The 15,331-nt window shown below is 36.6% G+C and overlaps 1 protein-coding gene across 2 annotated transcripts in view; it reads left to right on the plus strand.

Moving 5' to 3' along the window:
• The first annotated feature begins 9,378 nt into the window (after positions 1–9,378).
• The window catches only part of LOC128246843 (agrin-like), a 161,806-nt gene continuing 155,853 nt past the window's right edge, over positions 9,379–15,331 (plus strand). For both annotated transcript variants that reach the window (XM_052965328.1, XM_052965329.1), the window contains exon 1: positions 9,379–10,142. In XM_052965328.1, the coding sequence (XP_052821288.1) occupies positions 9,653–10,142 (490 nt within the window). In that variant the 5' untranslated portion in view covers positions 9,379–9,652. The remainder of the gene's footprint in view (positions 10,143–15,331) is intronic.

Genomic DNA, 15,331 nt, shown 5'->3' on the forward strand with positions numbered 1-15,331 from the left:
ATATACATGGAAACAGTTTGTCCATTCCATTGTAGTCTTTATCAATGTAAAGAGTTTGTCCATTTCTATGTATCCATTATCCATGTGAACAGTATGTCCAATTAATTGTATTCATTATCAATGTAAGCAGTATGGCCGGTCCATTGTATTCCTTATCAATATAAACAATATGTCCATTCAATTAGATTCATTATCCATGTATACATGATTTTCATTCCATTTGATAAAATATCCATGTAAACAGTATGTCCATTTCATTGTTATCGTTTTACATGTAAACAGTATGTCCATTTCATTATATTCATTATCAATGTAAACAGTATGACCGGTCCATTTAATTACTTATCCATGTAAACAGTATGTCGATTCCATTGTATTCATTATCCATGTAAACAGTATATCTATTCCATTGTATTAATTATCCATGTAAACAGTATGTCTATTTTATTGTATTCAATATCCATGTGAAAAGTATGTCAATTCCATTGTATTCTTTATCAATGTGAACAGTATGACCGGTCCATTGTATTCTTTATCCATGTAAAGAGTATTTTGATTCCATTGTATTCATTATCCATGTAAACAGTATCTCCATTTCATCGTATTTATTATCCATGTAAACAGTATGACCTGTCCATTTTATTCATTATACATGTAAACACTATGTACATTCAATAAAATTTGTTATCCATGTATACATTATGTTTATTCCATTGTATACAATATCCATGTAAACAGTATGTCTATTCTATTATTTTCATTTTCCATGTAAACAGTATGTCCATTTCATTGTATTCATTATCAATGTAAACAGTATGACCGGTCAATTGTATTCCTTATCCTTGTAAACAGTATGTCCATTCCATTGTAATCATTATCCATGTAAACATTATGTCGATTCCATTGTTTACAATATCCATGTAAACACTATATCCATTCCATTGTATTCATTATTCGTGTAAACAATATGTCGATTCCATTGTATTCATTATCCATGTAAACAGTATGTCCTTTCCATTGTATTCATTATCCATGTAAACAGTATGTCCATTCCATTGTATTCATTATTCGTGTAAACAATATGTCAATTCCTTTGTTTGCATTATGTTCTCATATACCTGAATGTATAGTGTGTTCTCGGAATATTTATGCCTAATTGTTACAAAAGAAAACAAAATTCAATTTCATATCAAAACAGAGTACTTTATTATTTAACGTTAAAGAAAAATATATAGGTAATGAACTTAGGTTTCAGCGCATTCGTTTAATTGTGAAACAAATAAATGATAGTAGCATTTAACCTCTTCTATATAATCAAAATAACATGAAACAATACATTTGAAACAATTGATATGAGTGTATTGAGTATAAGAACAAGAGAAAATAAAATAGAGAAAAGGTAAAATGAGGTGAAGATAGGGTGGAGGGAAATGAAATAGAGGGGATAAAAATTGAGAACTGATAAAACTATATAGAGGGGGAGAAAAAGCTAGAGAACAGAGATAATGAGACAGAGAGTAGAAAATATGACAAAAAGAGGAGGGAGAGTGAGACACAAAACAAGGATAGTAGTACAATGAGGGGAGAGAATGAGATAGGAGGGATGGTTAATGGGATAAAGAAGAGGGATAATAATAAGGAGATGAGGAAGAATGAGATAGAGAGAGGGGCATTAAGATATAGTGGAGAGATATTAATATAGAGTGGAGGGATACTAAAATAGGGTGGAGGCATACTAAGATAGAGTGGATGGAAACTAAGATAGAGTTGAGATAAATAGAGTGGATGCATTCTAAGATAGATTGGAGGCATAATTAGATAGAGTGGATGCATACTAAGATAAAGTGGAGGGATATTAAGATAGAGTGGAGGGATATAGAGGTTGGCTAGTGAGATAAAGAGGATAGGTCGTGACATATAGAGGATGGGTAGAGAGATATAGCGGATGGATAATGAGATAGAGCGGATGTATTATGAGGTAACGAGGATGGATAATGAGATAGAGCGGATGTATTATGAGGTAACGAGGATGGATAATGATATATAAAGGAAGGGTAGTGAGATATAGAGGATGGGTAGTGAGATATAGGGGATGGGTAGTGGGATATAGAGGCTGGGTAGTGAGATATAGAGGCTGGGTAGTGAGATATAGAGGATGGGTAGTGAGATTTAGAAGATGGAAAATGATATATATAAGATGGGTGTGCGATATAGAGGATGGGAAGTGAGATATAGGGGATGGGTAGTGAGATATAGAGGATTGATAATGAGATATAGAGGATGAATAATGAGTTAATGATATATAGATGATGGATAATGAGATATAGAGGATGACTAATGAGATAGAGAAGATGGATAATGAGATAATGAGATTTAGATGATGGATAATGAGATATAGATGATAGATAAAGAGAAAGAGAGGTTGGATAATGATATATAGAGGATTGATAATGATATACAGAGGATGGATAATAAGATAGATATGATGGATTATGAGATAATATGGATAATGATATATAGAGAGTGAATAATGAAAAATCAAAGACGGATAATGAGATAGAGAGGATGCATACTAAGATACAGAGGATGGATATTGAGATAGATAGGATATATAACGAGATATAGAGGGTGGATGATGAAATATATAGGATGGATGGTGAGAAAGAGAGGATGGATGATGAGATAGAGAGGATGGATTATGAGATAAAGAGGATGGATTATGAGATAGAGGGAATAGAGAATGAGATCAGGAGGATGGATAATGAGATAGGAAGGATAAATAGTGAGATATAGAGTATGGGTAATGAGAAAGAGAGGATGGAGAATGAGTTAGAGAGGATGGATAATGCTAAAGAGAATAGATAGATAATGAGATACAAAGGATGAATTATGAGAATTATGAGAAGAGGGATAATAAGATAGAAATAGGAAAGAATGAGAAAGAGAATGGGACACAGAGACAGACATTCATTACCAACCTCGTTTATTTAATGTCTAGCTTTAATATCTTGTTTATCTACAGTTCATTCATTCATTTAATATTTAGTTTGTACGGAAACCCGATAAGTGACACGCATGTGTGCCAGCTGCAAACGTCCCTGTACCACCATCCCCGGCTGCTGACCCTTGACTTTGGGGATTGTCAGATAGGAGACGAGGGTGTCGCCGTGCTCGCCACCATACTCAAGGATACCAAAGACAGGCACGGTAAGTGCAATTGCATTACGATACTTTTTGTTATGTTATTTTCATTTATTTTTTCATTACTTAGAACATCAAGCCACTCTTATAACCTATGTCATGGGCTTGTTTAATGCATCTGATTATCTCTGTTGTTCATTAAAATGTTAAATTAATGCCGATTATGTAATCAACTTCTTTCTGAAGTTTATAAATAAGCAGGGTTATGTTGTTGAGTTATGAAATGGAAGAAATCTTTCCGTGTTTTGGATGGTAGAACATTTATCCTATTCGTAGGACATTTGACATGTCATGTTATAAAAGGCATCGACACATGGACAACACATCCAACATTTCGATTCCAACAGGATATAATTGTTACACATATCTAAATATCAAACATAGCTCTAGTTTTCTAAAGACAAGTTACGTCACCGTTAAACACTATGCGTTCCGTCATAATTTTCTGCTTAGTTTTTACAGACAGTTTTAATGAAGGCCGGTAAGCCAACCTTGCGTTGATAAACGTCAGTTTCTTATGTATACATACAGACTGTGAACGTCATCCTGCGTGCTATTTGCTGATGGTCTGTTCCGTTGATATCCTAGTACTTTAAAACGCAATAAATATTATGCAGTTCAAACATGAATTGTTTGTAATAAATAATCCTCCACAGGTCTTCGTGAGCTTATTCTTAGCCACAACACGGGGATAACACAGGCCGGATGGACACGACTCGCCATGGCTCTAGCCTCCGGAAGTAGCTTGAGAACGTTACACGTTGACTACAACAGGATTGGTGACACAAGTGCGCGTTGCCTAGTTACTGCGTTACCAGGGGCGACACACATGCAGACGCTTGACCTTGAATGTACTGGTATAACGGAGGTTACGGGGCAGGTGTGTTGGTTACAGCTTGACCATTCATCGTTCTAAATTAATTATAAATAAAATGATTCGTTATGGGTAACAGTGTACAACTCGACTGCTAATTGTTTACATTAATGCAACGCTAACGAAATGAGGTTCCAAACTTGTTAACTGCTTTGCGTGTGTTTTTTTCTATTAATTTTCCTATTCTATTTTCAGCTTATTTTGAATTTGCTCAAAAACTACAGACTGGAAATCAAAGTGCTGAACCTCAAAAGAAACACTGGTATTCTAAAATCAACAAAAACAGCAATTAAGCTTCAAATTAATCAACCGTCATATGTAGAGGACGAACTTTTTAACAAACAGCATGATTCTGACGGGGACGACCAGTCACTGACCGTATCCGAGCCGCCGCTTGACTCACAATTTCAGGATTACGCGCGACGTTCATCCGTTAACGTTATTGACGTCAATAAAGATGAAAGTGATCAAAATGGCCACATACATGCTGACTGCGATAGTAGTAACGTCAGTAACAGGGTTATACATTCCCGGAGTGCTGTTGAAATGACACAAAACTCGTTACCAAACATTGACATTCAAATGTCTCTCTCACTACAGAATAGTCCAAGCCACGGAACACGAAACAACGACTTTGAAAGTCACTTAAGAGAGAACCACACAACCAAAAAAAACGATGGAGGTTCGATCCATGAAGAGAGGACTCAAGAACACCAGGTCGGATTGTCTTATCTTAAAACCCCTATTGACGTAAATCAAGCTGCCAGAACGCACGTGCTACAGTACCGACCACCATCAGCGCCGATGCAACAACCGGACATCGACAACAGATCGGATACCGGTGAACTAAAAAATGCATCACTGGACAAAGTATCATCCAAACTACGGCGCGGGAAAAACACGGGCGTAGATTTGGCGTCATTGATAAAGAAAGCAGGTTCAGAAGAACATGCTACCGACAAGGGCCCTTTGAAGTCCGATGTATCAATCACCAGACACAGTGATATTCCACAGTCGGCCTCAGGTAGTTCCGACATGACTGTCGAAGAGTTGTAAACTCTGTAAGACTTAACAAACAATCAGTTTTATTGTAAGTGGATAATCAAAATTGTATAAATGTATATTGATGTTCATAACATTCATCCGGTACAGGACGGTGAACAACTTTTTAACTTTAAGCAGGATGTCACCATATCAAGATAAAACTCATTGTCAAAGAGGTTTGTCTATTTCTGCATATTTGCTGTCTATGTGTAGACTTTCCGCAGAAAACAATCTTGCGTTTCAACTGCGAGGAAAATAATTATGTTAAAGGGAATGTACTCCATATGATGAAATAGCTAAAAAAATTGTCGAAAACTTAGTATCGAAGTGTACAATGCGTCGAAACTTTCTTACTGAAGTACCACATAGTTTACAATTAATTATTTTTTCTCAGTTTTTTCGTATTTTACCATTAAAAGGGATTACTAGGTATGTCTGCCTTGTAGAATTCATTCCTCATGCGTCATTGGCTATTCGATATTATCACGTGATATTACCAAGTTAGGTATATAGCTTAAATATTCCAACCGTGTATGGTTAGTCTTCGTAGCACAGTGGATCAACGCCGGATCGCAATTTTGGCGACACGGGTTCGAACCCGGTCTCAGAATCAATTATTTTTTACATTTTGGTATTTTTTTTTTACATTTATGATATCAAAGAGTAGAACATTTTATTAAATAATTGTCCTGAGATTCGTTACAGAAAAAAATATTTTTGGTGCCAATGTGGTGTACAGTCACTTTAAATGTCACATGCATGTCAATATACACAGATGTGCTCTCACCTCACGAACTGACATCGTGGAACAATTGTAAATAAACACAGCTTAAAAAGACTTCTTGTAAATGACTAAACAAATAAAGTGTAGTTTACTTTTGTCACTTTTAAAATCGTCAAATTGCTTAGATTAATTATTAGACTGACATTTAAATGTGCACTTCCATGCATTGATAATGCTGCCTGTTAACTGTTTGATACACCTTGATGCCATATCAGAACTCTTAAAAAGCACCCAATTCGAGCTACCACAGCGGTGATAACTACCTGAAAGAGCATATACAACGTTAAACCATCTAAAGAATGAAGTGTTTTTTTCAGGAGCATTCAAGTGATCTTAAATGACTTGGTCTTACTGGCAAGTCCCTGAAGCGCGCTTACTCATAAAAGACACCGATGTGAATTTCAATCCTTATGTTTACTTTGTGTTTCTTTGATTAAGAACAGAATACATTAATTTAGATTGAAGGACCAATTTTTCACCGCAATTCAAATATGTTTGTTCATTATCTTTACCGTTTGGGAAGTGAATCACTAAGCAAGACAATACGATAATGATAACTTCACAATGCGATAATGATGTCGCGACAGGCGATTATGATAACGCGACACTACGATACTGATAACTTCACAATGCGATAATGATAACGCGACAATACGATAATGATAACTTCACAATGCGAAAATGATAACGCGACACTACGATAATGATAACGCGACAATACGATAATGATAACTTCCCAATGCGATAATGATAACGCGACACTACGATAATGATAACGCGACAATACGATAATGATAACTTCACAATGCGATAATTATAACGCAACAGTACGATGGAGGAAACGTGACAGTAAGATACTATTATAACGAAAACACAACAGTACGATATAACGATAGTGTAAAGGCATATGTTAGATGGTGAACACACGATAGTTTATCGCAGTTTCATCACTTTGCTGTCGTATTGTCGCGTTTTCGTTATCTAACTGTCGCGTTATCAACATCATACTGTCGCATTTTCGTTATCGTACCGTTGCGTTATCAATTTCGTACTCTCGCGTTTTCGTTGTCGTGCTGTCGCGTTATCATCATCGTACTGTCGCGTTTTCGTTGTCGCACTGTCGCGTTATCATCATCGTACTGTCGCGTTTTCGTTGTCGTGATTTCGCGTGTTATCATCGTATTGTCGCGATTTCGTTATCGTACTGTCGCGTTATCATCATCGTACTGTCGCATTTTCGTTGTCGTACTGTCGCGTTATCATCATCGTACTGTCGCGTTTTCGTTGTCGTACTGTCGCGTTATCATCATCGTACTGTTGCGTTTTCGTTGTCGTGATTTAGCGTGTTCATCATCGTACTGTCGCGTTTGCGTTGTCGTACTGTCGCGTTATCATCATCGTACTGTCACGTTTTCATTGTCGTACTGTCGCGTTATCATCATCGTACTGTCGCATTTTCGTTGTCGTGATTTCGCGTGTTCATCATCGTACTGTCGCGTTTTCATTGTCGTACTGTCGCGTTATTATCATCGTACTGTCGCGTTTTCGTTGTCGTGCTGTCGCGTTATCATCATCGTATTGTCGCGTTTTCGTTGTCGTACTGTCGCGTTATCATCATCGTACTGTCGCGTTTTCATTGTCGTACTGTCGCGTTATGATCATCGTACTGTCGCGTTTTCGTTGTCGTGATCTCGCGTGTTCATCATCGTACTATTGAGTATCGCGTTTCAGATCAGCACATTACAGGCAATGGCCCTAACGCAATTCCGTAGTTTTCAACCATGTTCTGGTACTTGTGCGGACAAAATATGCATACAATTGTTGATCATATTAATAATAAGCTCAAACTTTTGACCAACCAACTCGGGGTTTGACTATTTTCGAAGGTTGATTATTTATCGCTTCGCACAAAAAGAGATATTCACGCCGAAAGTAAGACAACTAGTATTCATTTGAACTTTACTAAAATATAAAGACAACCATAGCATGTAGCATTAACCTTACAAAGGCTTCTTATGGTTGTCTCGACCAGCATTTTACCGATTTACCCTGTATATTTTGTTATCCACGAACTCCTCAACAACTTGAATATATCATTCTTGAAACGTATGATGTCACACTACCAAACTTACCCTAGCACCTACAGTGCACGAGTGGGTTCATAACCATTAATAGCCTACCACACAAGCATATTCATAGATTTTAACTTACATGGACCGTATTTATCAATTATCACGCTAAATCGTTAAAACAAATTAAAATACTTAAAAGACATAATGTCTTAATTTGGTTCCCAAACTGCTTTAACAAGCTATTATCTAACACATTTAGAACATATTAGGCCTCGCTTCGCTCATTTTGCCTTTCTTAGAAATAAAGGATTTACTTTTATATATGTTCTAACTAATACTTAAAGCTGCAAATATTCAATTATCTTTTTCATGTATTTAAAGCTGCACTCTCATAGATTTAAAGATATGACAACTTCTTTATTTTGTTTTGTTTTGGAATAAGCCAATGTTTGCGTGAATATATTAAAAAAAACAGTGATACAAGACTGCAGAGATAAGATCATATCGTAGCTTAAAGCTGCACTCTCACAGATTGAACGTTTTGACAACTTTTTATTTTTTTTGTCTTAGAACGAGCCAATTTTTGCAAACGTCCATGGAAACCAGTTACATAAGGCTGCTGACAAAAAAAATGATCGCAAGATTTTATATTCAAGTTAAAAAATTAATGTTTTCTGCAGTTTTCTTAAACCGTTAGTAACGGGTTAAGCCATAACACAATAATTTTCGAACAGAAATATGAAAATCTGCGATCTGATCTTTTGTCAGTAATCTTTTATTATTGGTTTGTAGATTTCTATGCAAAAATTTGCTCTTTCTAAGACAAAAAATAAAAAAAAGTTGAAAAAACGGTATATCTGTGAGAGTGCAGCTTTAATATTTAAGTACCAAAATTAATGACTTATGGCTAAAGGCGCCACTAACACTTTTAGGAAAATGCATAACACATTATTTATTTATCATGAACATGAAAACCAGCGAACTGATTCTTGCCAGTAGTCTTAAATCAGTGGTTTCCATGCATTTTTTCATAAGCATTGGCTTGTTCCAATACAAATTATAAAGAAGATGTCAGAACGTTCAATCTATGAGAGTGCAGCTTTAAATATATTTATTGGCCTTAACATCGGGCACAGATTGCGGGTTGGGATAAGCCTGTATCCTAACATGACCCGTCTGTTTTGTCCTGATGTAGATAAGATTACAGTGCAGCTATGTTTGCTCAATATTAGGTAAACATCAAAAGATTTAACCAACCCTAATATTCATTTCTCAATTGATACAACCCGTAAATACTTTCGATTTGACGGATATTAAAATCCAGTTCACTTTAGCCTTAAACAAACCCCAATGTGAAAAAGTAATCATTTCATAGTTGAACCATACTTAAGCAGTATCATTATATTTCATACTTTATTAGGGCTCATATAGTTTGAGGGTATGATCATAAATAATTAGGCGCACTTTGGCAGATAATTTTATTTGTTAATCAAGTTTGACAGTGATTACTTTGTGTTTGTGTACTTTAATATCATCCTCGCTGTTGGATGTTTATCTGAGGTGTGATTTGCTTTCAATTTGAAGTTGTGAGTGATCTCTCTACGAGGGACGATCCTGGCGCCGCTTCGTCAAAGAATGGGCGGCAATGTAGTTGATGTGTTCCCGTAGTTATTCAAAATGGATCTTTGTCATCTATTTCAACGTAAACTTGTTTTATGTGTGTTTGTTCTAGTCATTTATTTATTCTTGGAAGTGCAGTATGTGCGGGCAGATTGTGGCATAGATTCTTTAGAAGCGCACGAGAACCGCGCTTCCATTGCGGTGTCGGCGCACGTGGAAAAGGTTCTTCCTGCCGTGTCAAGCTCGGAAGGATATACCGCTGATATAAGGATAATCCGGGTATTTAAAGGAAACACTATTATTCTAAAAGGATTTAATCCAATTCGACATGACACTGGCTCAAATCCGAGGAGAGAAAACAGCAAGCGCGTGCTAACGGTGCGGGGCTTCGGGCTGGGAGCGACCGCGTGCAACAGTGACGTCAAGAAGGGCGACACTCGGATATTCTTTCTGGAGTATAACTCCGCCACGGACACGTTCTCTCTGCATCCCCCGGTTGTAGCGCTTTCCCTCTATTTCTTGCGGAGGGTGGATGCTGCTGTGCAAGGTAAGGTTTTCATGTTGATATCGATGGTGGCTTGATGGTATGACCGTGAATATAGGATTATAAGAAAACGAGCAGCGTGTTCAGAACATTCTAAATTGCTATACTAAAGTTTTAATTGAAAGTATTAATGAGCATTTACGTTTAAATTTGTATTGTAGCATTCATTCATTTTTACGTGCTGAATTGCTGTTATTCGGCCTGCATATTGCGCTGCCTCATATCCCTGAGGGGCACTGTCCTAACACAACATGAACATGCCCAGTTTAAAACACCCATATTGATAAACAACTATAAAGTAGGATAATGTTTTTGACATAAATAATTTGGTGCACTTGTAGATAATTTTGTTTATCAAGATAATCAGTGAATCTTTTGTATTTATGTATTTTATATACCCTGAAAGCTGTGTTCTAAACATTTCCATTTTAAATGATATATTTATAACATGAATGTTAAACCGTTCGACAAACATATAGAATGCATTTAAAAAAGAATCAGTTTTGTTTATCACTATTGAATGTGCATCTTAATCAACCAATAAATGGAAGTGATTTGATGATAATGGAATGTCGAACGTTTGATATCGGTGGGTGTCCACTTCAAACAAAGAGAACTAGTTTAAATTATCGCAATGTCGCACGATTACACTACGTGCACTTAAATACATCAACACGTCAGGTACGGTTCAGTCCAGACAGTGTGATTCGTTTATTGTTGTCCGAATGTATGCATTATTCAAAACGCATATTGCATCTGATCAATGATATTGTGCGCAAACATGAGAACATTGATCACAGAATTAACGCTTAAGCGAAACATGAATATTTCATGTTATCGAATAGTTACAAAGAAGATTAATGTTCGCGTGCTGTAGAGAATATTGCTATTGAATCAATTAATTATATTTTATCATAACCTTTTGAAGTGTTTGAAATTGTTTGAGGAAAATATTTGAAGAATTTACTTAGATTATGATATAAAGCAATAGAGTGTATGACAAACTATGTGTTTGTCACAGATCAATTTAGATATTGATAATTATCTTTGACAAATATTTTATAATGATCAAAATATCTTATGAAGTGGACACATTAAAATATGATACGGGGTATTTTATTATTAACTTTGACTTGATCTCCGATTTCACACATGATATTTGCCATTGTATAACACCTGTATTTTGACATGCGTGTTTTTGTATCAAATTAGGAATTCATTCATAAAGCTACATTATGTCTATAGTCTGACTTCAGTTTGTCTAGACCCTGGTTATAGTCTGGCGACAGTCTTGCTATAGTCTGGCAACAGTCATGATACAATCTGGTTACAGTCGGCATATATTCTGGCTATTGTCTGGCAACAGCCTTGCTATAGTTGAGCTACAGTCAGCTACAGTCTGGCTAGCTACAGTATTGCTATATTCTGGTTATAGACTGACAACAGTCTGGCTACAGTCGGCGTATAGTCTGGCTACAATCTGGCTAAATTCTAACTAGAGTCTTGCTACAGTCGGCATATAGTCTGGCTATAGTCTGGCAACAGTCAGGCTATATTCTGCCAATAGTCTGGCTACAATCTGGCTACAGTCGGCATATAGTCTGGCTATAGTCTGACAACAGTCTGGCTATATTCTGGCAATAGTCTGGCTACAGTCGGCATATAGTCTGGCTATAGTCTGACAACAGTCTGGCTATATTCTGGCAATAGTCTGGATACAGTCTGGCTACAGTCGGCATATAGTCTGGCTATAGTCTGACAACAGTCTGGCTATATTCTGGCAATAGTCTGGCTACAATCTGGCTACAGTCGGCATATAGTCTGGCAATAGTCTGGCTATAGTCTGGCAGTCTGTTCGGATTATCCAATATAACTGAATTCGTTTCCTTTCATAATGTTTACATGATATACGCAGGCAGTCATAATATAATACCACCTCCAGCACCCATGTGTTAATATTCTAATGGTCTACACTCGTTGGACCCCTTGAATTGATACATTCATTTTCCTTTTTGTCAATGATACAAACCACTAGAGTGTATTTAGTGTGTATGCCTCCGCCAAGTGAATCGCCGAACGGTTTCTCAATCAATGATTTAGAAAGACTGTGACGAAAACAACGATCACATTTTCTGTTTAGTGATTAAGTAGTTTTATTTAGAGGGTTATCATGCGCGCTTGGCTAGTGATTATGGATTCCCATCATTCCCTTGTTTAGTTATTATTTACGCTTACTTTACTGAACCATTGCCGCGCTTTGCACGACTAATAGCCGAATGAATGGTATAGAAATGCATATTTAACGAAAAAAATACAATACTTAAAAATGTAGTTTCACAGGTTCTGATTTCATCTAAAAAAAAATAGAATACAACATTCGGTGATCAGATCAATTGTTAGACACACTAGAAATGAGTCAATGACAAGCACGCTGAACCTTTTAGAGACCAATATTCGCACACAAATTTAATTATTTATGAGCCGTTTTACCAGGTTGTATTAAGTGCGTTTAATTTATAATGTTTGCGTAAAGGCTGCACACGTTTTGTGAAAGTATGAATGCAGATAAGATTTTCGTCTAGCCTGTGTGAAAGGCAATGTTTGATTAGGTACATCTTTTTCATACCCCATTTTCCTGTTATCTGAAGAATTTATATAAGGTATAATTAGATCTCAACGTATAAACATACTTAAAGTGTAATACAAATGTTGACTATCTGTTTTGTACATAAAGGATTAAAGGTAGTAAGGGGATTGGATGAGTTCGGTTTGTTTTTAAGTTCTATTTTACAGGTAGCGAAATGTCTGGTGATAAACATATAGCAAACAAAATATGGACATTAAATAGCATGAACTGTTTCATAAATTAAATGCGGGTTGAATAACTGATATTACGGATATGAGACCTAGCTTAAAGCTCCGTTTATATGACGAGATTTACCTTCGGGGTTAAACTTGTACATATTTAGGCAATTGCCCACATGGGTAGGTTCCCCTCAGTGGCAAATATGCCCCACATCTGGAGTTGGCTAATTCCTGTCATAAGCGCAAATCCCGAGGTGAAATTTCTTAAAAGGGACTGTTATGTTTTACCACCCAGCCTACCTCTGCTTTTATAGCTCGGTTATTTGGTCTTCCTGGGGACTAACGCCAGTATCAACATGAGATGCATAATTTCGTATATCTAATAATGTAAAAGGTACAGCAGATATATTTACTTTAATTTTGAAAACCCGATTTTGTTTAGATTTTCCTTAGTAAGAGTTAATAACCAAACGTGAAGATTTACCATTCTAAAGTTTTCTCTATAAGGGTTAGGGTTAGTCTTACGAAAAGAATAGGCCGATTGTTCAGAACTTTGTTAAAGTTAATAACGTTGTTAGTGCCATCTAAGTTTAGTTTTAAAGTGACACTCTTATTCAAAATCAATACATACACATGTATAACAAACATAAATTTTGAGTGATGAACCTTTAATTACTGAATACACGATTGCGAACTTGCTTTTAATAGCTGAACGCCTAAAAATATTAAATGATTGGTGAGTGCTAAAATATATACTGTGATCTATTATCGTCTCATAAGGTAGAAATACCGTGCTTTCTGCACAATTTGTTTAATTTAAACTCGGTATCCTTTATAAGAACCATGTTTTTCGACATTTGTACAATTTATTTGGAATATTTAAACATTTGTATTGATTGTGGTAAATCTTACTTGGGAGAAAGAGTGCATCTTTAAATGTGTACGGCTTAAGAAGTTTAATGGATACACTTATGACCCGCAAGGTTTGATATAGTGTTTCAGCTGTACTTGTTTTATTTAAATTAAATGTGCACATCATCAACTACTCCACATATTGAGATCACACTTGACTTATATATCCCGATATCAAAAAAAGATAAAATACATATTTCTATCATATTTTACTTAAAGCTGCACTCTCACAGATATACCATTTTTACAATTTTTAAGCCATTAAACATTAATTTTAGAACGGAAGTATGAAACTCTGCAATCCGATCTTTTGTCAGCAATCCTTTATCATTGGTTTGCAGATATTTACGCAAAATCTTGCTCGTTCAAAGACAAAAAATAAAAAATAAATGTAAAAATGGAATATCTGTGAGAATGCAGCTTTAAAAAGGCACAATATAGGTTGATTCAAAAAGAATAATCATGATACATGGGTATTCTAATATCCATCACTGTCAGAGATCAGTCTGATTCGCTTGAAGAGGGGTCGTTTTAAAGATAAACATTGAATACCTCGCTAAGTTGTTCATATATTTGAGGCGTGGTGGGGTTAGATAAGTTATGTCAGTATGGTGTAGATTGGCAATTTGCTATCATTTTTATCTATTTTTGTTTTGAGACATTTTTTTTTATTTCTGAAATGCATGGTGATAAACGATGATTCAAGATCGGTTAATGTTAGATATCATGCAAACCACACGAGATACAGCGTTAACACCCGACACATTGTTAACTACACACGAACCACACGAATTACCGTGCTTAACACACAAGATACAGTGTTAGCCACACGAGAAACAGCGCTAACTATACGAGATACAGGGCTAACCACACGAGATACAGGGCTAACCACACGAGATACAGGGCTAACCACACGAGATACAGGGCTAACCACACGAGGTACAGGGCTAACCACACACCACATCAGATACAGAGCTAACCACACGAGAAACAGGGCGCGTGATACAGGGCTAAGCACACGAGATACAGGGCTAACCACACGAAATACAGGGCTAACCACACACCCCACGAGATAGAGGGTTAACCACACGCCACTAGAGATACAGGGCTTACCACACAACACACGAGATACACGGCTAACCACACGAGATACTGGGCTTACCACACGCGGTACAGGGATTACCACACACCAGACGAGATACAGGGCTAACCACACAAGATACAGAGCTAACCACATGATATAAAGGGCTAACCACACATCACACGAGATACAGGGCTAACCACACATCACACGGGATTCAGTCTTGACCACACGAGATAAAGCGCTAACTATGCGAGATACAGGGCTAACCACACAAGATACAGGGCTAACCGCACAAGATACAGGGCTAATCACACACCACACGAGATACAGGGCTGACCACACGAGACATATGGCTAACCACACACAACACGAGATACAGGGCTAAGCACAC

The sequence above is a fragment of the Mya arenaria genome, chromosome 9 (genome assembly GCF_026914265.1).
Source record: "Mya arenaria isolate MELC-2E11 chromosome 9, ASM2691426v1".
NCBI lineage: Eukaryota > Metazoa > Mollusca > Bivalvia > Myida > Myidae > Mya > Mya arenaria.